Raw genomic sequence first — 23,063 nt, forward strand, 5'->3', positions numbered from 1 at the left:
CTGACTCTGATCTGCAAGCGATAAATCATATTTACACATTCACTGTACACCCCACTGTCTCATCTGGAAAAATTATCCCGAAAGCCACATCAATCCTAAAACACCCCCACTTTGGAAAAGCACGTACCTAAGAAGCTAAAAACTTTGAGATGCGAGAAATAGCGTTTAATCTTCTCGAGGGATGAAACTGCCCTGGGCGGCTCAGTGTCGCAGACGTCCCTGGGTTGCGGTACCCAACAAACTGGCTGAACCGCTACGTCCTACTCTCTAAGGATGGGGTCACGTCATGTTATTAATTATATTTGGAGAAACACTGGAAAACAGAAACCCTGAAAGGACTGCAATGAAAGAAAATTTCTATTTTGGATTTAAGGGCTTCGCAGCTGCTAGGAATCTATTTAGAAGCACACACATGGAGTTGTGAAATTTAAGATCTTCCCGAAAGCATGAACTTCAAATCCTCATGAGAAAATGCCTGTGACTGGGTCTTGAATGTTTTCACAAGACTCATGAATTCTTCACTACTGTCATCCGCTCATGAGCAACCCAAGACAGATTTCATCCCAAGCCATGGTTGCTAGTTAGCAGCTCACCTTCAGCCGTCTCTTACTAAGTATGGGAGGAAGGCCGGGAGAGTTAGGGAGTGACACTGCCCGTTAACACTGCGCATTACAACAACGGTAGCACATTGAACCAACATTGGCTTGAACAGCAATTCTCATCAAAAGAACAGATTGGAGTCTCTACTGCATTAACAATGCACTTGACATTCAAGAAGTGAAATGGCGTATGAGATCATATTATTTGTATTACAGAAGAAATGAGAGCAAGAATATGGCTCAGACGCTAGAAGAAAGCTGCTACAGCACTTGGCTGTAAGGAGCCCGAAGAGGAATGAATGCAGTGCTTCACCCCACGGTTGTTATAAAAATAGCCGTACCTTCTGTAATCGTAGGTCACATTTTACATACCAATGCCACAAACTTATTTTGAAGGAGGAATGAACAAAGTCTTAAAGAAAAAAAGAAACAAAGAAGAGAACAGCGCTTTAGAGGAAAGACACAGCCAGTTCTTCTTGGTTTTAATCTCTTCAACCAGATTTCAGGATAATTTTCTCGGAACAACCAAGCACAGTGCTGGCCTCAGTACTGTCGGATTCGTTTATTGTACTGTCTCCACTACCAAGGCAAGTGGCAAACATAGCAAGCCACCTACAGTACAGCCCCTTGAGCAGAAAATCACAAGAGAATAGAGCAGATCAGTATGCGGCTGTTTGTACAAAGCATTTAGCCAGGGTAAAGGTTTGAGAGACTTGTGTTCAGGCCAAAAAAGTAATGTCTTTGCAAGGTCTACAGGCTTGGGCCACCCAGGGCAGGTCACAGGGGGACTCTAACCTCTCTTCCAAAACATTTCACCGATGAAAGAATCAAGGAACAGGAACCGTTAAGCCCTTTACAATGAACAAAGAATAAAGAGTTCAAACGCACACCAGAAAAGAGACATCCACTGTAAATTAATTATACAGAACGGGGGAATCTCTTTTTGTATACTGTAGACGGCTCTGCACAGAGGGACAGTCTTACACGTACTATGCGGTTCAAATAAACACAGCTGGCGACTTCATTCCTCAAAAACACTATTTTGAGGGTAAGATTTTCTCTAAATTACACACCACCACCAGAATTCATGATGGCAGACCTGCGGGATCGAGGTTACAGCAGCTCCTGGTGAGGGGAACCTGGACAATCCACTTGCGGTTGCATCAGTCAGGAACAAGATTTTGTATTTGGGGAAACAACCATCTCAGTATTCCTCAATGAAGAATGTAGGTCTCGAAGTTACCTTCCTTAGACAAACCCTTGGAAGACTATCTTAGAAAAGCCAAGTGACAGGACCTCTTGCACCTTACCCAGAGGCATAAAATGACACCTTGAGGATACTCAAGCTGAAACCCAAATCTCTGCGTGGACTCTGGAGAAGCTCGCAAGGGAAAAAAGGTGATAAACGATGGGTAGGAATTGAGGCAAGAGGAACAGAGAGAAGATCCCAATTTCCATACTGAGCTTATACTTCACCCACACCATTCCCACACAGCCCTGCTTTGAAGCTGTTCCCCATTATAGGACAAATTATCAAAGCTCATCCCCATCTGGGGAATTCCAGAGAGCTGCGGGAAGAGGGAGGAGTTATCCAAAATACACTGAACAGGGTCAGATTAAATAAAAATTTCTACCCCTCTCCGTCATTTGTTCCTCTGATGGAACAAAGATGAGCCTGGAGTCCTGTTATTGCATAGAAAGGAGTGATCCCAGGGGCCGTGATGGTCTGCTGACAGGGCTGAGGAGCATCCACAGCCCCAGAGAGGAACTCCTCACTGCTGGAGCACTGGATGTTTTCAAGTAGAAGAAAAGGAAGCTCTTCAGAAGAAATTGTACGAGATGTATACCAAGAAAATTGGTCCCTGCCAATCTATAGGACAGGTCTACAGAATCATGTTACAGATCTATACAGGTTCCCAAACTCATAACCCAAGATGTACAATGGATGTCTCTTAGCAGATGTGAAGTTCTCAGCTCCATTAAAATACTAATACCAGGAAAAGTGGAATGTACGCATCTCACCATTGGCTCATTCGAGCTGCAAAGGTTGACAAGCATCAACAGTGTGTGTCCATGATGGGTGGGGAAGGGAAGGTGGGTGCAGAGCTGAGGAACTGTGCGCTCTTAAAGTTGCTTAAACAAAATTAGGTGTGGACAGAGGCGTCTTCTCTTCCTAGAGTTGCAAAGGACTATAAGGATGGGTAAATAAATATCAGTGGGTATCCTGGTAACAAAGGAGAACACAGGAAGGTGGTGTTGGAGATGGAGGATATCCAAAATGATGTAGCAGGCAGCAGAGGTTGGAGACAAGAGGACAGGAGAGGCTGAGATGACACTGTGGGATTAGCAAGAGGTTTACAAAGGAGACAGAAGAGAAGGGAAACAGAGAGAGAAATACTAAAGCTAAAACACTGAAGGACACCAGGTGATGGATTATAGGACAGATGAAGGGCAAATATAAGCCAAAAATCAGCTGATGGTTAGAGATGGCAGAGGCAAGCAGGAGGTCTCAGTTTAGGGGCAATGTAAAATGGCTGGAGAGAAGTTCATTTCTCTTTGACATCATGCAAACTCCCAGGATTTGCTCGAGTCAGACTTGCAAAGACCACTTAAGTACTGTGCTAAAGTAGAGAGCATTGTCCAAATACGTCCTATCAGCATCTAAACAAAAAAGACACAGTTTTGATAGCTTATTGATGGGGAGTCACGCGCTTCTCCTCCATGCACATTTATACGCGCTAATTCACCAGGCATCACTTCCTTTGCCACTGCGAGTACTTTGCAACCTCTAAGAAAGGTCAGCTGAGGGAAATGAAGGCAGCACTAAATAAATTAAAGATATGCCCAGGGGAACAAATTCAGGGAGAAATAAGGGAGGATAAATCTAAGTGTAGGAAAGTAGCACAGCCGAGGACCAGAGGCTCCCACTTCCATGCCCTCTGTCACTCAGCGCACCAATAATTTACCCTTCCCCTTTCAGAAGCACATACAGCAGTGCTTGGAAGACAGCTCTGCTGTCAATACAAATCACCCCACTCCATTTTAACAGCAGGAAAATGCAAAGTTTTGTTTCCCAATGAGGGCTGAGTTTTGACAAGTGAAGAGGTGGGAAGGAAGCGATCCGCTCCTCTCGTCCTCCGAGGGAACGGCGCAGGTCACCGGCATCGTGAGCGACAGGCGGGCCTGGGCAAAGCACCGGGCAAACAGAGGGTCTGCAAGTTCCCAGGGATGAGCTGAACTACGTGCTTGCACGGGCATCAGCATCTGCTTGCTCCACGATGAAAAGGTGTTCTTTCAAGCCATCCATGCAGACAGCTCATGCAAACTGTGCTCAACCTTGTACTTGGGACAGTCTAGGACACTAATGGCACTTTAATCAACAGGTAGCAGCTTTCTTAAGCTGCCAAAATCCATGATCCGGTTCAGTCATGTGCCCGTACGCTAAATACACCCACACACTCTCAAAGCTCAGCACCCTTTTGCCAGAATTACTGTTTTTCTTGCTGCTCAGCCCCGCTCCAGGTTGCGATGTTGCAGTATGTGGTGGCCAATGGATGACCCCAAGCCAGCCCTACGGAGGAAATGCAAGGGAAGGAGCTGTGTTTATTCCTGACGCGCACAATAAAACGCTATCGAGTGCTACGATGAGCTGCAATTTGGGCAAGAAAAGTCACCAGGAGGGAAAACAGGGATGCTGAAAGAGAAGGAATATCTGACCATGGTGTGGGGAAGGAAAGCAGCCTTGCCATGGAACAGAGCATCCCCAGAGTGAGCTGTGGAGCAGATCTCTGCAAGGCTTCGTCTTGGACCTCCCAGCAGCAGGAGACAGAGGAACGGCAGTCCCAGCCTGCAGTGAAGGAGCAGTGCTGCAGTGAGTGCCCTGCAGCACGGCAGGCACCGGAGCCAGCATGGGGGGGAGATGGCCAATTTTCTGAGCGAGGCTTGGCTCCAAAACAAAGGTTGGAAACCCCTGGCTTAGAGGACGCTGCCTACAGGCACTGCAAGGCAGGTGGCAAACCAAGCCACTACCTGGCATGCCTCTTCCCTGCTCTTCCATCAGCTTCTTCTGCCACCCATGTGGCATCATCGACCACTGTCATCCCAGCCTGCAACCTCCTACAACTCCCATGTTGCAGCATGATGAGTTCCTACCAACCGTCCAAACCACAGCCATGGTCCTTTCACACCATCACAACCCAGGACACACATGATGTAGCTTTGTCCTTCATCATGGGCTAATAAAGGTCCCCTCCCTGGCTCTCACCATGCGTGAGGAGCTCACACACACATGGTTACCACCAACTCAGCCAGCACAGAACCACCACCAGCTGCAGTAACATGACCCTATGTACGAGCACTATGTCTCAGGAGGATCTGCAGCTTTAGGTTTTTTAAACATGTATCTTTTCTTTTTAACGATATATCTGGGTGGCACGGAGAGGCACTTGACTGAGGCTGTGAGCCACTAATTTAATAAAAAGCTATCAGGTATTGCAGGATCTGAAGAATCATAGAATCATTTAGGTTGGAAAAGACCTCTAAGATCATCAAGTCCAACCCTAAACCTAACACTGCCAAGTCCACCACTAAACCATGTCCCTCAGTGCCACATCTACACGTCTTTTAATCACCTCCAGGGATGGTGACTCCACCACTGCCCTGGGCAGCCTGTTCCAGTGCTTGACAACCCCTTCGGTGAAGAAATTTCTCCTCATGTCCAATCTAAACCTCCCCTGGCGCAACTTGAGGCCATTTCCTCTCGTCCTATCGCTTGTTACTTGGGAGAAGAGACCGACCCCACCTCGCTACAACCTCCTTTCAGGGAGTTGTAGAGAGCGATGAGGTCTCCCCTCAGCCTCCTCTTCTCCAGGCTAAACAACCCCAGTTCCCTCAGCCGCTCCTCAGAAGACTTCTTCTCCAGACCCCTCACCAGCCTCGTTGCCCTTCTCTGGACACGCTCCAGCACCTCGATGTCCTTCTTGTAGGGAGGGGCCCAAAACTGAGCACAGCGTTCGAGGTGCATTGAGAGATCAGCATCAGTGGCATGGAGACTTCTCTCCTGATGTGATCTGCTCAAACATTTCCCTCTGTTCATTGCAACATCCCCTTTTCTCCCCCAAAATAGGAGCTTTTGCTGGTGCATTGCGGCAGGATGGATACCAGCAAGCACACGGTGCAGTAACCTAAAACCCGGGTGTTTGTCCTCAAAACCACCGTGCTCACCTCTAGCTCCACACACACTAATCCCCGATGGGTTGCAGGTTGGAAGAACATCAAGCAGCCGTTCGCATGGTGCAAACAGCCTGCGCTCGAGGGAGGGGACTCCTCCGGCGTGGTGGGAAAACCCCGGTGTCTTAGACAAATAACGGGTTTTCCACGTGAGAAAGTCCTCGGAGCCAGGTAACGCAGCCAAGAAGGAGGTGGCGAACGGCTGCGCCGGGAGCCATATCGGTGCATTTTGGCACACTCGGGTGTCGGGCTGGAGGATTCCTCAAACCGGTGGAGACATCTGTGTTTCTTATTGACTGCGCCCAGGAGTGGGCTGAACAAAAATTGGGAGTTTAATGAAATTTTAAATATAATTTTAATGGCTCTTTTAATTTCTCATAAAGCAGCAGTTAAAAGACTTTAGAGATTATGGAACTGCTTATTTTATGATCTAAGTATTGTAAAAACAATCTGCCTCAACCACTGCTGGAACTGGTTACGTAGATGGGAAACACTTTTGTAGGAGCGAGAGCAGCCCCCTTTTTTTTTTTCTTTTTCGGTCGTAATCTCCAAATCTGGGTTGTTATATTTGATTTCCACTACCTCTGAGGTACAGGACATATGGGGAAAAAAAAGTATATATCAGCACCAGGAGGTCCAAAAAAGAGCAGAGCAGGGAACTGGGTTGCAAGGCGTGTAGCAATTACAAACAGCACATTGCACGTACTGTTAAATCTTGGGTTACAGACGTATTCTGGAGGACGGCAAACCCATTTTAAAAAGCAAATGCCTATTCCCAAAAAAGCATCACCTCCTCTATTTACAGGTTCACAGAAATATTTGTGTTGTTTTTTTTTCTTTCCTCTCAAGAGGTTTTTTTTTTTCTCTCTCTCTTTTCAAGTTGGCTCATTGGGCTGGAGCCAGAACTGACTCCTAAATTGAGACATAATTAGAGATGTCCTGCTGTGTCTTTCTGGGCAATTCATTTAACCTCTATACCTTATTTCACTGCAGGTTTAAATAAAGAGGTGAGAGAATCTCTCTTGACTGCATAAAAAAAGAGCTATGTAAAGCCAAGCGGTAAGAACAAGAATTACAACTAATACCCGGCCAACAACAGACGTTTTAAAAATGACTTTTGCCCTTCCCTGGATGTCAGCCGTGCCATCCACGCACACACACATCGCTGTAAAGCTGCACCAAAAGACTTTCAAACCTCTAACACACACCTTGGAAAACAGCTTTTTGCTGGGCAAAAAAGAGGACATCCACCTCGACGGGCAGAACCGGTGCCTTACGTCTCCTCAAGGGCTTTGTCCCGCCGGAGGCTCCAGCACCGTGGTCTCCCCGGGGGGGATAATGCCACAGGAAAGCAGCTCGCATTTTTCCCAGGTTTCTCACATCACAGCCAGCCTAATAGGATTTTTACAACCTTTCAGCTCCACTCTTTCTTGCCTCTTTCGCACCAAAAATGCTGCTGACGTATACAGGACTATTCATACGACCGAGACATGCAAGATTTGGCTCTTAATGTTTGTTTAATTTACTACTTCTCCCCAGTCCTCCAAAAGCTTTCTTTTTGAAGGTCATAAAATTAATAAACTGTATATTCAGTGCTTTGAACATGCAAAACAAGCACGTTTCTACGGAGGGGGGGATTTATGGTGCAGGCAAGGGGTCCCATCATGACCTCGTGCTTCTCCCGAGCACCATCCAGGCTTGCATGTGCCTGGTGCCAAACCTTAGTCTGATGCAATGGTTCATGCAGCCGTTCCCTTTTTACGCTGATGGGATAGCAACTTATTTATAAATCAGGAAATATTTTGTGAACCCACAAGTCTGGAGAATTAATTTACCGGTCTCTCGTTTTAAGCCTAAGCCACCATCTTTTTCACCTCTACAATTGTTATCTATTGTGCATATACACATTTTTTTGTAATGTGCATTATATCTGCTCTGATATAGAGCAAATTACCTGCACCACCTTCAAACCATGCTTAATATACGACTAAGTCCTTTCATTAATTTGCCTCACCACTCTCTTAGCCAGCTTATACCTTTGGCATTCACAAGAGACTTAAACAAAAGCCTAATAAACTCCGGGATCGAAACTCCGAAGCCCCGTTCCCACATCACAGAACTCACTGGAAGTGCTCCAAACAGCCATAAAATCCTATTTTAATATGATAAGTACAAGATAAAGCTGCTAAACTAGGTAAGGCTTGGGGGTCTGGGGAGAGGAAGAGGGCTGGAGGCGGAGACATAAAGTCGATTATGCAACTGGTATAATAAGGATGCCGAGATTCGCACCTGCGCTTTCAGGTAAAAGATAAAAAAAAGACAAAACCAAACAAAACCCTTGCAAACTGAAACATATTTTCTGAATATACCAGTTCACTCTTGGGATTGGCTCTTCTAAAAAGAAAACTCTTGATGCACTGCTTCTCAAAAATAGAACTAAAATTATCCCCGGTGTCAGCAAAGCCACCAGACAAACCCACAGGAACGAGGGAACGCATTTTTCCTGCCGAAAAAGAAGAAAAAGACTTTGTCTGGGTTTACCGTTCTGGGGGCTGACAGTGATGGATAGGAAGGTTACAGCACCGGCATCCGTCTCCATTCCCCTGCCCGAGACGGCATCTCGGGCCGGGGCTGGGGGGGAGCGGGTCGCCTGCCCCGCTGCTCGGGTTGGCGTCACCTGCTCTTGAATGTCTGAGTGCTCCTGGTTTTGTCTCGCAAAACAACTGGAATTTAAGGAATCGTGCTTTTAAACCCGATATTAAATGTCATCCGTTTTACTTAGCATTGGGGGCTTTTAGGGAAGAGACGCTGCTTAGTGACCCACGTTACCGATGGGGCGGAAAACTGCAGGGTTACGAGTCTGTTTGCAGCCAAAAGAAAAAGAAGGAAACTATTATTAATGACAAATGCTTCCTATTATTCTCAGCAACATCGCCTGTCCCTCTGCGGACACCGACTGGGAACACAGCTGCTACCAGTGCTGCCCCGACGCGCTGATGGGACACAAATTAGACAGCAAGAATTTAGGGCTGAAGGTGTTTCTGAAAGAAAAATAAGGCACTGCTTGCATTACGACATATGATATAGCTGCAGATTTTGGATATGATTCATTAAACAGGGATCCTTCTCGCAGGCTACTCAGCTGAGTGCTGGAAATTAGCAAAAGGACATTAAAAAATTAAAATATACTCCCTACAAACACCAAAAATCTTACTGGGTGATCTTTCTCCCAAATAAATTTCATCTCACCATTGACGGGTGCAGCTGAACTAAAACATGGTCAGCAAAATGTTTTATAAAGGGTAGAAGAATATCTTTTGACAGTGTTAAGTGCCAGATGATGACGAAACCAACACAACTGTTTCCACTGAGTTATCAGGGATAGAAAAAGCAAACTCACCGCTATTTAGGCCCCGATACCATTCCTACTGAGGCCAGGGACTATTTTGCTGTGGGGTTTAATGGGAGCCACACTGGGCCAAAGAGCATTTCAGAAGGCTCTGCAGCAAACAGGTTTATCGTGTTCTAAACAAGATACATCCCAATCTCCACATCAACCACAAAAGCCAAAAAGGTGGGTATTTGGAAAAAAAACTTCCCCAAAATACTTTATCAAAGATTTCCTGAACTCTTTATCAACCCTATCAAGCTCTGCGTTTTCCATAGCCACGGTTGCTAATCCATCCCAATATTAATCCCAATAATAAATCCATCCCCCTCATAAGGGAGAGAGGTTCCTGTGTGTGTTCACCCTGCTTTAGCTTAATTATAAAAACCGGAAGAAGAAAAAAGGCATTTTGTCAGTTTTGTGCTATATTTTTTTAACCCTTCTGTTGAGCAGAATAACAAGCAACTTGAGGGAAACCTTAGGATTTCAGAGCTAATTCAGGCGTAAGCTAGATGAACCGAAATGAGCAGAGTTGAGAGCAAAGCCACGGTGCTGGCACCGCGATGCTCCACGCACACCTTTGAACAGATGTAGTTATTTTGTCACAAGACATCTCTTTTCCATAACGGTGACTTTGCAAAAAGGGTTCGCTTCGAGAAAAAATTCCCTGCAGCAGACAGAGAAGACAAACAGCTGAGGTCAGGAGAGGACCAGAACTTCTTAAGAACATAAGCCAGTTATTGTCTTCAGAAACAGTCATAAGTAAACTGATTTTTGTTAGCCCATCTCATGTTTTACCCACTCTAATCCCTCCTATTTTTAAAATACTCCATCTCAAAAAGCAGGGATGGTCTGGAAAGCATCAAGGCGGCATTAAAGAGCAAAAGGAAGAGTAAAGCTTTGATCTCTTAGAATTCGCTGGGCTGCTTCTGTCCTGAAGATACTGCCAAGTGTCATCCTGGACAGCCCCAGCAAGCTCTGCAGGCATTCGCCAGTCCCAAATACTTGGCATCACTAAAAGCCCCAGCTTGGGTCCCGGCATACGAACGGGCAAAACGAGACATGGAAAGAGAGATGATTTTGCATCTTACGTTCACACTCCTCCACGTCCAGGTTGAACTGCTGCAGGGCGCCCAGCGTCAGCTGCCGCACTTCGGCTTCCAGCAGCAGCTGCATCAGCGAGGTGGAGAGGTGTTTGCACGCCGACATGCAAGCCGTCTGTGCCACCTTCCCCTGCAAGAGAAAAGGGAGACTTATTAAGGCCATCGAGCACAAAATGAAAGAGGAACTTCTTTAGACCAGGACTCGCCAGTCCAGCCTCTTTAACGTGTCCCATCTGCTATGGGACCTTCACGTAGTGCTCAATCTCGCAACCGCCATCTTTCAAAGGAATCACCTTTTAGGACTCCCCGTTGCTACTAGCAGGGTTACACCTTGTCAGGTGCAGAGTGTCTGGGAGCAGCTCAAATCCAGGAAAGCCTTGGGATGTTTAGAATTCTAAGCATCTCTCATTATCGTGTCCTAACGTGGGCAAGACAACATACCGTATTTTATTCGCCATCCTACGTAAGATGGCCTGAAGTAACCTTGTTGATAGGTCAAAATAGCGCCAATGACAATTCCAAACTCCAGCCTACAACTAAACCAGCATCTATATATGTTCCAAGACAGGAATTTCAAAATCCCTTTCCAACAGCAGAGGCTCATAGTTCAAGGCTTAGCCTTGGCTACTGGGGAGCAGAGAGCCGGGGCCACGCTGTTGTGACAACAGTGTCTCTATGACGTTGATGCTTTTCAATCCACTTCCACCACCGTGCAGCACCGTCCAGATGCCAATGGGGACCGAGGAGAAGGAAATATCAAGGTGAGGTGATTGAAGAAGTCAGTTGTGTTTACATGGATAGGATTGCTCCCCAGGGCTGGGGAATGACCTCAGGCACCCGGACGCATCCTGTGCCTGCTTGTACCACAGGGAATGCGGTTATCAACACTTGCCTCCTCCCGAGCCATCCCTAATTTGTGGTGATCAAACAGGGCTCTACGGGGAGGAGGCCGCAGCCGAGGCTGCCATGCAGAGAGAAACTCCTTAAATCCCTTGCAATGCTCCTATCTATAACGAAAGCATGACCAGTTATGAGTTTCAGCTATTAAGGAAATTGAGGACATTGTCGGTAAATATTTATTTTTAACACATTTTCTCTGAGCCACCGCGGTTATGTATCACTTTTGAGGAACAATTGAGATCTCAAGCTATAAATCATGTGAACAGTTGGTAGCAAGAGGAATTACCCTAGACAAGCCTTCCGTTTTCCGATCAAGAAACAACTGCAAGGCAGGAGAAGAGTGATCACAACAGATGATTTAATTAGCATGCTTAAATTTTTGAACTGTTGAATTTGAAACAGCTGATTTTCAAATTATGGGTGAAGCCCCTGCATCGACAGAATTGAGCTGTCAGGTAGGAAGCCTAGGATGCCTCTGAGGACTTACGATGTTCAAAGAAGAGTGGTATTAAGGAAAGGGATGACGGTGGGAGTAGGGATGGGCTGTGGAACAGGAGAAAGGGAGACGGGTGCTCAGAAAGCTCCACCTCCTGCGAAAGGCCATAAGCAGGTCACTTAGCTTGAGTACCCACACCCTGACCTGGCTGGAGCATCAGCTACCAGGAGAGACACTGTCAGAAGAGAAGGAAGCTGATGAGCACGGACATGAAGAACTGAGATCCTCCAAAAAGACCTACGGATTCTTGATCCTCTTGAGACGCTGCGAGGGGACAGAGGAGGAGGAGACCTTTCCACAAACCGCACAGATGCTCTGCCTCATAGGAGCCCGGTCCTCCTGAGGACCAGGCTCGGGAGCAAGCAGGAAACACACTCTGCATTTAGCCAAGTGGTTCAGAAAATCCAAGTTGACTGACCAGAAGCATAAAAGGAAAATTAAAGCACCCATAAGGCCATTAAACAACTCAGACCATCTCAGGCACACAGTGCTTATAAAGCTAAGGTTTCTTTTCTTCTTACTGAATTTGTTTTGCATCACTGCAGCAAGTCTCACAGGTTACAGGTGCCACGCTCTCAGTGAACTAAAACCAAGCATCATTTAGTGTCCTGGTTTCGGCAGGGATAGAGTTAGTTTCCTTTCTAGTAGCTGGTACAGTGTTTTGGATTTAGGATGAGAACAAAGTTGATAACGCACCCATGTTTTAGTTGTTGCTAGGTAATGCTTACACCAGCCAAGGACTTTTTAGTTTCCCAAGCTCTACCGACTGAGAAGGCTGGAGGTGCCCAAGAAGCTGGGAGGGGGCACAGCCAAACTGGCCAAAGGGACATTCCATACCATGGGACGTCATGCTCAGTACATAAACGGGGGAAAGCTGGCCGGGGGGGCCGCTGCTCGGGGACTGGCTGGGCATCGGTCGGCGGGTGGTGAGCAATTGTACTGTGCATCACTTGCTTTGTGTAGTATTATTATTATTATTATCATTTTATTTCAATTATTAAACTGTTTTTATCTCAACCCACGAGTTTTTCTCACTTGTGCTCTTCCAATTCTCTCCCCCATCCCACCGGGTGGGGGGGAGTGAGCGAGCGGCTGCGTGGTGCTTAGTTGCCGACTGAGATTAAACCACGACATTTAGGGGCACTGAACATGTGGGAGCATTTTTTTTTTTCCCAACCTATCCAAATTTCTCCCTCATTTCCAAATGCTCAAAAGATTTCCCCCATTCCTCACGTACTGCCGTGTGCCATCCAAAATTTGTGGCAGATAAGATTTGGGTAGATAAGATTTGGCAGATAAGATTTGCACGGGTCTGCAACTTATATTAAACCCATAAAAACGGGGAAATCGTTTGGCACAAGAGCACAGACTCGCACAAACCCACTGGCCGGCACCGCACAGAACGATCCTGCTGTCCGTGTGTGTAACCCCACGATAATATTTCTGGATAATGGTGCTACCATGAAAACAGCTTCAGGAGGAGATTACGTTTTCAAACGCACACAAAAGACTTTAACATGCTTTCCTGAAAACAAGGAGTGGCTTAGGAGATCTCGCAGATTTTTACAAGCACTTTACAAATTGTATTTAAACTGGGATTAAAGCGAGGAGTTTATGTGGTGTTTCAAGCTAAGTATCACAAGTTTCATTACCGCAGCACACAGAGAGATGAGCAAACGTTTGATGCGTGTGCTGGGAAGTGTTCTTTGCAAACCAGCTTTGCAAAGTTGTTTTGGGTCTTCAGGCCATACTCATCTTCAGCAGGAGGGAAAAAAAATCATTTTTTGTTTAAAAAAAAAAAAAAAAAAAGAGCAGACCCATGCATTACGGGGCAGGGTACTTCATCTCCGCTGTTCACTGCTGTTCCCAGGCTCCAGGAGCGTTCATTACTCACCTCCAAACAAACACCTTCGCTAAAATTAAGATGAAGCATGGCAACCATAAAGTTTAGCGGAGCCCCGGGTTTTTTTTTTGCTTTTCATCATTTACTTGTGCCCTTCTGACACATTTGGTTATTTAAAACACCGCTCATGCCAATTCCTCATCCCCGACCGCAGTGGGAAGCATGCCGCTACCCGACTGTGATTTTTCTTCATTACTTCCAACAGACACTTGAGTTTTTGCTATGACCGAGTAGTTTTGATGTGTTATTGAGCAGAAGACCCAGATGGAAGCAGAGGATGAGAAAGCAAAGCTCTGCAGCCATGCCCTGGGACCCCCACCCACGCTGGGCATGGGGGACAGGGCTCCTTACCCTTCTTGGAAGAGCATGAGAAAATCCCAACGAGTAGCTCATGCTTGCACATCAGCAGGAGTTTGCATAGAGAGTTGCAACCTTTGGAGAAGCCTTGGAGATGCTCAATCCCAGGTGAAGTCAAAAGGAAAACCTCCCAGGAATGTTTACTGCCCCATTGACAAAAATTTAAGAGGAACAACCTTCTTGCACGCCAAGCAAGGGTCAGATCAGCACACGTGGAGGTACCTAAAGGGTTACCTAAGCATACAACAACCCCAGCAAACACGCCTGCCCCGGTGCACGCATTCCTCCAGCCAGCCAGACTTGCCCGAATAAGGAGTGAATGACAAGCGACACCAGGAGGGCGTGAAGAAGAGCAAATAATTGAGATGAAATGTCAAGTTAATAAGCCAAACGTGAGGAAGATGGGATGGAAAAAGTAATTTAATCATCAGGGCTTGACAGCACAACGACTCTGCTGAGTCTTCGCCGTGAAAGCGGCGCGTAAGTGGTACTTTAGGACATTCTTTGCGAGCATTCTCTACTGTGGCTCGTTGCAGAGATGGTAAAGGGGATCCAATCGACAAGCCCAGGAGCAGCTTCTGGCTCAGCCTTTCCTCCTCCTTCCTTTTTCACAAGGGATTTGGCTAGGCCCAAAACTTTTTTCAGGTGCAAAGGTGCACTGCATCTTTCAAAACCCTGAAGCTGAATCTTCTCACGCCAGCTAAGAACCTGACCTTTTATTTCCATTATTCAGAAGGTTCAAACACCTAAAAAACATTCTGCTTTAAAAAAGACTCGGTCTTTAATCTTAGATTTAACATACAAATTCCTGACAGTTCAGATCCAAAATTACTAGATGAAAGACAAAAGTGTATATACAGGTATTTTTTTCCGCCTTTTAAGCATTGATCTGTTTTTCCTTATATTTACTATTAGAGATGGGACTATTTACTATTGGAGATGCCACAGGGGTTTAAATCATTGTGCGAAGTGTCTGGCTAGAGAAAAGAAGGTACCACCAGGGATGACCAGCACCTCACTCCCTGGGCACCAAGATTTAAAACCCTTCCAGAACTTATGCTTTTCAGTCTTATAAATAAGACTGAACCTAACCCTTTTCCGCCCCACACCTACACTCAGCGCAACAGATGCCCACTTACAACAGCTCCTTGTAAGATCAGCAACGGCTTCCGAACATCAATTTTAGACTATTTCCCCAGAACTACAGTGCAATATCTGCTTGATAAGCAGCTGCTGTTGACAGGAGAAAAACCAGCGCCAGGACACTGATATATCACTACTAATAAGCTGCTGCTGCAGGTGAAGAAGGCTGTTTGTATTCACACTTGGGGTGGTTTGGGCTGCACGCTGGCAGATATCAAGCACATCCTCATACCACAACGCGCCCATCTTGGTTCTCTAGCACTTATTTACCACTGAGGTTCACTTCATAGTGTTATTTTTTTTTCTCCCTGGTTCATTTTTCAGCTTTCCCGCAGTGCTGGGAGAAAGAGCCCCCGCTCGCCCCGGGGCGCCCACCCGGCACACCGACACGCAGAGCCGAGCCCGTGATGGACGTGTTTTCCACCAGCCTCACCCCCCCTCCCAAAATCACTAACTGCACCACCCACAGCAGCGGTGTCGGGACACGTGCCTTGGCGTGGAGATTGAGCTGGATGCCTCCGAGATGTCATCCCTAGACATCGCTGCTCCTAGAAAACCCCGCGGTTCAGAGGAGCCACCGCGCTCAGCTGGGACGGCTCAGACCTCGTGCTAATTACCCTGATGATTTTTGCGAGCGCGTGGCGGAACCGGTGGTACTCCCAAAGTCTCTCCCTGTGCCAGCGCCCCGAGAAATCGCAGGGTTAGGTCCTGATCCCACTCCCCGGCACGGCTCCAAACCAGCTCGGTCCCTGCCTGTATTTCAGAAATGCTTCACCTGCCTGAACACTGCGGTCCCTCCAGCTCAGGAACAATTTATCTAAAATGCAAGATGAGATTTAGAGAGGAAGGCAAAGGAGGAGGAATGCAACCACGACCTGAGCTGTCTGCAGAGAAGGGGGAAAATAAACACCTTAAAGTCACCAACTTGACAGAAAACTGAAGAGCTTAAAGTCTCGTGAAGCAATTCCAGGAACATCTCTATAGTATCACTCGTTTATTCAAGACCTTTGCAAACCTCATTAAAAATGAACTGGATTTGCATCAGGGAGAATGGGCGCCACGGGTGAAAGTTGACAAGAGCTCAACGGCCAAGATGCCCAAGTGCCTGCCCCACCAAGCTCCAGCTTGGTCCAATGTTCAGCGAAATAAAGCAATTCTGAGTGCATTATCAGAGCAAAAGCCATGGGGGTTTGTTCTGAGGCTCAAATCAGTTCGTAACCATATTTCTGGCAATGAATCCCTCTGTCCGTGGCCTTTGATACAACCTCTTTGCAGTTGGGGTCTGCTGTTGGGGTTTCCACGACACCTCTCAAGGTGATGCTGCCTTCCCTGTCCCACCAAGGCTTCCTCTGGGCACAGAGGTAGGACATCTAGAGAGGTTCCTTGTGGCCATGCCAACCAGTGAAAGGGTAGAGCCAAACCTCTGAAGCTCTCCCAAAGACACAACCAAGGGGCACCTACTGGAGCATATCTCCATGGGCTACTCCCCATGGACCCCACCAAGTCAATCACACTTCAGGAGATCAGCCATGAAACCATCTCTTTTTAGCTGTATTTCATCCTTGGGCAGCAGATTGAAGCCTCTGGGTTCCCAGAAGGACGGGCAGCCACCGCAGGGAAGGTCAGCACGGAGGCTGTGGAGCCGGCACTGCTCACGGTAGCACATTTGTTTGAAAATAGCAAATATGTTAACAATTAGGGAAAGGAAACGCTGAGAGGCTGCCTTGTTAATTAAGGAACTTGCTATCAAAGGACTCATTAAAAGCTACTGAAACGGAATGGTTGGTAAAATAAATACCCATTAATCTTAACGTGCAATCAGGAACATGCTGCCACTACCCACCTCATGGCGGGGGGAGAGGGGGCTCCTCGGCACACACCTACCGCTGCCAGAGCCACGGTGGTGGCACGAGCTGGCAACGGCCACCAACCAGAGGGTCCCAGAAGAGACCCGAGCAGGTTGTCCAAGGGGCACCATCCCACCACCCTGCAGGAGCACCTCTGGCTTTGTCGAGGAGGAACATGCTGGTGCCTCCTGCTTTTCACTTGGCCAAAATTAGGTGCAATGTGGTCACTGCAATTCATACAAAAGTCCTACTGTAGCACCAAGAACGCTTCCACCAACTCGCCAAAGAATTAATGAAGCATTTCCATGAAAAACAAAGCCTGACAGGTTTCAAATGGTCTCAGAGTTTCCAATTTTTTTTATTTTTATTTTTTTTGCTACCAACAGAATTTCTTTTTGATCTGCAACAAGCATTGGGATTGATGTGATTAAGTATATTTAGACATGCAAATCCATGGACTTCATACAACAGAAAAGTGGGCCAAAAAATTGGAATTCCTCAATACTAAACGTCCACTTTTCTATAAACACCACAAGTTGTCCCAATAATTTCAACACTGAATGTGCTGGCTTTTCCAATTCATAATGCAATATTGGTGGAATATTTTGCAGAAGATGGAAATGTGATGCTATAATAATGAGCAATTGCTCGGCAGCATAAAACCAAGAATAATCCCAGCGGATACTTTCTGTGCAGGCAGGGATGAAGACTTCAGACCCTGCAGACCCCTAGGGCGTGATCTTCTGCCCCAGATGCCTCTGGCCTGTCCTTGCTGCCAGCAGCACCAGAGCCCCAAATCTCACTAAACCATGGGCAAAATCAGTAAAACAGCTCTGCTAACTGTTAAGAGGAAAATTTCCTGGCTTGCCCGTGCCATCCTGATTTGCTAGGTTCTTAACACCACCCTGATGCATTTTTTAATTGTTGTTTTTTTTTTTTTTTTTAAACTACTGTTCTGCAGTCACTGAAGATGGCAAAAACCTCCAAACCATTACCCAGATACATTAACAGTTCCCAAACAGTGAAAACAAACGTACAATGAGTACTCTGCTGGTTTTAAGAGGCTTACTTAAAAAACAAAACAAACCTCTTATTAATTGCCTCGAAATCCATTTTTAATTTTGACAAAGTGGGTTTTGTGGGGGCATTTGGTTGGGTTTTTTGTTGGGTTTGGGGTAGGTTTTTTCTTGGGTTTTTTTTTGTAAGTTTGGTTGAGTTTTTATTATTTAAAAAAAAAAGCTGTGGATCTGCACCCAACATCTTGCCAATAAAACTGAGTGTATCCAGGACAAAGAGGTCCAGGAGCAGCACGTGAGAGCCCCAAGCAAAACAGATGGTCAAGAAGAGGCATCCCTCTCTGCGTTGGCCAAGCCCGCAGGCTCGCGCAGCAATGCCCACCCTGAGCAGGGTGGTCTCCAAAGATGCCCCCTCTGAAGGCAGAAGCTCAGCTGGCATCAATGACCAGCTTGGCCATGCCGGCCTCTACAGGTGCATTTCTGACGGCATGGAGAGGCAACGGCACAGGGAGCATGGTCCAAACCAAAGCTTGCACCTTACAGGCCCACAGGATGGGATCACATGGACCCAGTGGAGGGACAAGGGGCAGGGGAGCTTCCTAAATTGATGTCCCTTTTTTAGTGGCCTTGGAGCACTGAGGAGTTTGATGGAAAGGCAGAGAAAACATCTGCCCCAATGTTTAAAAGAGAGAAGATGCTGATCTGGAGAACTGCGGGATACCACAGCTAAATCAAGCCCAGATTAAGGCACAAGAACGGAAGCAACCAGATGGAGTTAAAACACAACATCATGAGCGTCAAATCACTGGGAACAATACAGATTAGCAAAACAAAAAGTTAATTTTTCTAAGAAGTTTTATGTTTAATATAGAAGGAGAATCAATGCAGTGTCTTTGTCCAGGAGACGATTAGACTTGTTAAGTGCTATACAGTCAGACACCACCACACATCCCAGAAAATCAAATCCATCCCTAGCAGTATTAGCTTCAGATTAGGTATCAAGAGAGCAACGCCTAACTAATTAATTCTATTTACTTGACTTCGCAGAACCCTTACTAAGAAGAAGAAATCACTTTTTCCTCCCAAAATTGTTTGCATTATGGAAAGAGGACGAGAGCAGACCAGTTCCTGGTTTCCAGCAGGGAACATGCCGTGGGCTGAGCCCTGTCACTCTCCATTAGATGTGACCCGTGTGGGACGTGAGAGGTGACTGATGTGCGAGCATTCATAGTCACTGATTGATTTCAGCCACTGTCAAGCTCCGTATTTGATCTTTGGCTCCGTGAAGTCATCCCAGGAGCTACACACTAAAGCCAGTGTGTTGACTTACGGACTTGGAAAAAGGCGACTGGCACCAAGCTACAAGTTGACGTTCACGCGGTTTTGAAATTTGCCAAGGAAAAGAAGAAGAAACCTTCCAGCCAACAAGAGAAGGTTGGCGATGAGCAACGCGTGTGGGCCAGGGCTCCTGAGCACAGACCAATGCCTGTTGGGGAAAGTGATGCTCCCCAGCCTTGGACCCCCATCAGGTCTTCATATTACTTGACAGTTACAAAGTTAAAAGTTTCCTGATGCCCAAACTTATGAAAGGAGAAGCAATGACTGCACACGTTTGAGGAAGGCATTTTGGATTCAATGCACAGCTGGGACCCACTGGAACCGTCAATGGCATCGCCTTCATGTCAACAGCCTCCCTTCCAACAGCCCCAAAATCCATCCTGCTACTCGCAGTGAACGGGACAGGCACCTGTGCCCTGGTTTACCAGGAATAAGAAGGGCCTCTTTCTCCCCAAGATATGCCATGCCAGAAGTGACCCGATGAATGACAGTTTCTGGTTTAGGAGGAGGACTGACGCTCTGCGCAGGACGAGCTACAGGCGTTGCTCCCCTTCCCTCTACACCTGATTACTTGGGCTGGGAGCAGGGCACGCTGCAGTCACCTATGGAAGCAGCTTCGTTGCCATTAGCAAATCACCAGGTTTAAACAGATTATCACCACTGAGGTACTGTTGTAGCCTTTTCTGAGCGAAACTGGGATTTTGGTCTTCCCGTGACTTCAACCATCCCTATCATGTGATAGCTTGGTTCAAGAGATAGCCTTCCACCACTGGAATATCTCAGGTTCACCATAGTAAACCTATGAAGAGCAACACCTTAAAGCAGTGCCAACTAATACAATTTCGAGTGAAATTTGTCTCGTGCAAAGACCCACTCACCTGGAAAGCTGACGGCATCTGAAGAGCGAAAAGAGCAGTTGCTCCAAGCAACCTGGAAAGCCACCATCCTCTGACTGAAGAGGGATTGCTTTCAAACTCATGCAAAGGCTGAGCCCAAGTTCATGTTTAAGTGGCTGTCTTCCAGAGGTATTTAAAAAAATCGACGGGGTGTCATTTTCAGAAGTAAACGTTTACTACTTATATTCTATTTTGAGCATTAAAGGGAAAACAGGCTGTCACAGATACAGCAGCAAGACAAACACATGGCAAAGCTGAACTCCCAACAGAAGCTTAGAGGCAACCAGACAAATAAAAAAGAAAAGGGGAAAAAAAAGCAAATACAGCAATTATCCTCACCACACAAAAAATAAACCAGCCAGTTACGCCAACCACTGCAGCCCGATACAAAACCCCTCACATTCCAACAAAAGAGGAAAAACCATAACAGTTTGGCTGTGTTGAAGATGCCCAAGGTCAACAGCTGGAGGCTATTTTGGCTGAAGCTGGCGGGAGACTCAAGGCTCTCATACAGAGCAGCACAGCAGAAATCACATCGGGGGTGACGGTCACAATCAGCTCCCACAGAGAGATCTGAAAGTGCTTAGTTTTTTTTTTTTTTTTGATAATATTATTTTATTCAGTCTGGGGTTTTTTTGGTCTTTAACCAAATGACACTTAATTTGTGGAGTAACCAGCTCCATGGCAAGGTTTTTCCTACATAGGCATCACAGGGTCTTGGCACTATGAACTGCATCTACTTGCTTACAAGCAGGAGTGAATACACCCAGCAGCAAAAGCACAACTCAAGGATTTTGTAACCACGTATAATTGTGGGATCCAGGATGTAGGAGGATCCAGGATAAGAGCACGCACAGGAACACGAGATTTTTCCCTCGCTTTGACTGCACTGTCAGAGTCAACAAGCGACATCTACTTTATTTTTTGTTTTAAATAGGAAAATAAATAAATAGAAGGAAGGGCAGGGGGTGGAGAAGGGAAGTACCTCGGGACGCAGCTGTTACAACTGAGCACAGGACAGTTTCTTTGAAGCCTTATGGAGGCACACAAACACACAACCGGGCAGAGGTCTTTCGTAGAAGCTCAGTAGTTTGCAGCAAAGCTGGGAAGCTGCTGGGGGTTTTTTTGCATATGCGCATATGCAAAAAAACCCCAAGGAAAGAGAGGATTCCAAGATCTGCGTCTTCTTCCTTGCACACCATCCGACTGGCAGGATATTTTTAATTAACCACTTTTTAAAAGTCTATAGCACAGAAACAGTTGTGTGCAGAGCCTGGCGCACCCGAAATGAGCAGTGCCTGCATTGGTGCACCCAGCTGCTGCCTGGTCTCCTGAGATGCTTCAGGGATCTGTGCAAGGACCTTCACACTGGACGCGGGTGGGAAAGCACTCCTGCCAGTCCAGGTTAGGTGTACGACAGCATTATGCTTTGAGAAACGCTAGGAATTATATGCTTTATCCTTCTTAGCCACTTGATTTAACTGTAGGCACTCTCATTAATCACGTAACCATCTGATCCCAACTCTCCCCACCAGGCTGGAGGTTCAGCCCATGGCATCAAACTCCCGTTCCAAATCTGCTGCCTTCCACTTTCTTTACGTGACCTTCTTTTTCAAACAATAAAATATAAAAAAGTACCTGCTCTCTAAATACTCTGCGCTGTTACGAGCTGCACTGCAAACGCCTGCACCGCCTTCTTGCGCTAAGAAACGGCATCACGAGACAGGGAGGTGCAGGGGCCAGCAGGGAAGCAGCTACCAAAACCCGCACAAAACCCCAAATACATGGACAGAGCACGTCACGACAGCTCAAACCGTTTCTCCTTCCCCCAGAGGGTATCTCCACGGCGTGGCTCAACATCCCTGGCCCAGCTGCAGGAGGGAACCCTAAACCCAATTGCACCATTGACCGAACTGTACAAACCTGGGGCTTTTGACTTGCCACGGTGGCAGTTTGGCAGCCTCCCCCCAGCACTAAATATTAATTTTCCAACATTTAAATGCGTTTCAGAGCAAACACTGCAAGCAAACACGAGCAGCAGACCGAGAAAGGACGGTGCTGTAGATTCACTACAACCCCAGGGAGAGGATGGCGACCCGTGGACCTGCTGGGCGGGCTTGGCCAAGGCACGGGCCTGATGCTCCTCAATTTTCTCCTCCCGTGCCCATCACTTGGGTCTCCACAGAGATCATTCACCTCTGAAAAAGACACCAAGACCCTGCAACAAGAGGCGTCAAGGAAAAAACGTGGTGCTCCAACAGCGGAGGCGCCTCAGCCTGCAAAGGAATGAAACCCATAAATAACCTGCAGTTAATGAGTCTCTATATGTACACAAGAAGCATGAAGTAGCCCTAATTTTTCTCAGTCCTATTTGTGCCTCCTAACGTGGAGCGAGGCTCTCTCCTGGTCCCCGTGTCCACAGGCTGAGGCTTTTCGAGTTACTTGACGCAAACCAGAGCCGTGGCCTGACCATGCTCCATGCGCAGCTCCACAACTGGAATGAACGAGGAAAAGAAAAAAAATAAATGACATTTCATCCTCCTCTTTTGTGGCTTTTATTTTCTTTTGTATTCGCTTTGGGAATAACATTCTTTCCATTGGGAAGAGCCTGATTTTCCATTAAATACAAAGCAGCTGCCATTTTGGAAACAAAAAGTTGATTAAATACAGATTCCCCCCCCCCTCCCCAACATATGAAGAGCTAGAACCACGCTTCTTTCTGCTGATTTATCAGGGCAAAGCATTTGCCAATTATGGCAGTAGGAAGACTTAAAGAGAGTGAACTGAATCGCTTCATTTTTGCTATATAATTTTATAATTATAATTTGAGGTTATAAATAAAAGGGGA

General features: G+C 46.6%; 1 protein-coding gene across 4 annotated transcripts in view; it reads right to left on the bottom strand.

Moving 5' to 3' along the window:
- EXOC6B (exocyst complex component 6B) overlaps positions 1-23,063 on the bottom strand; it is a 319,252-nt gene that overhangs the window by 81,325 nt on the left and 214,864 nt on the right. For all 4 annotated transcript variants that reach the window (XM_076335628.1, XM_076335627.1, XM_076335626.1 and 1 more), the window contains one exon: positions 10,308-10,449. In XM_076335628.1, the coding sequence (XP_076191743.1) occupies positions 10,308-10,449 (142 nt within the window). The remainder of the gene's footprint in view (positions 1-10,307; positions 10,450-23,063) is intronic.

This window comes from Aptenodytes patagonicus, chromosome 4 (assembly GCF_965638725.1).
Source record: "Aptenodytes patagonicus chromosome 4, bAptPat1.pri.cur, whole genome shotgun sequence".
Lineage (NCBI taxonomy): Eukaryota > Metazoa > Chordata > Aves > Sphenisciformes > Spheniscidae > Aptenodytes > Aptenodytes patagonicus.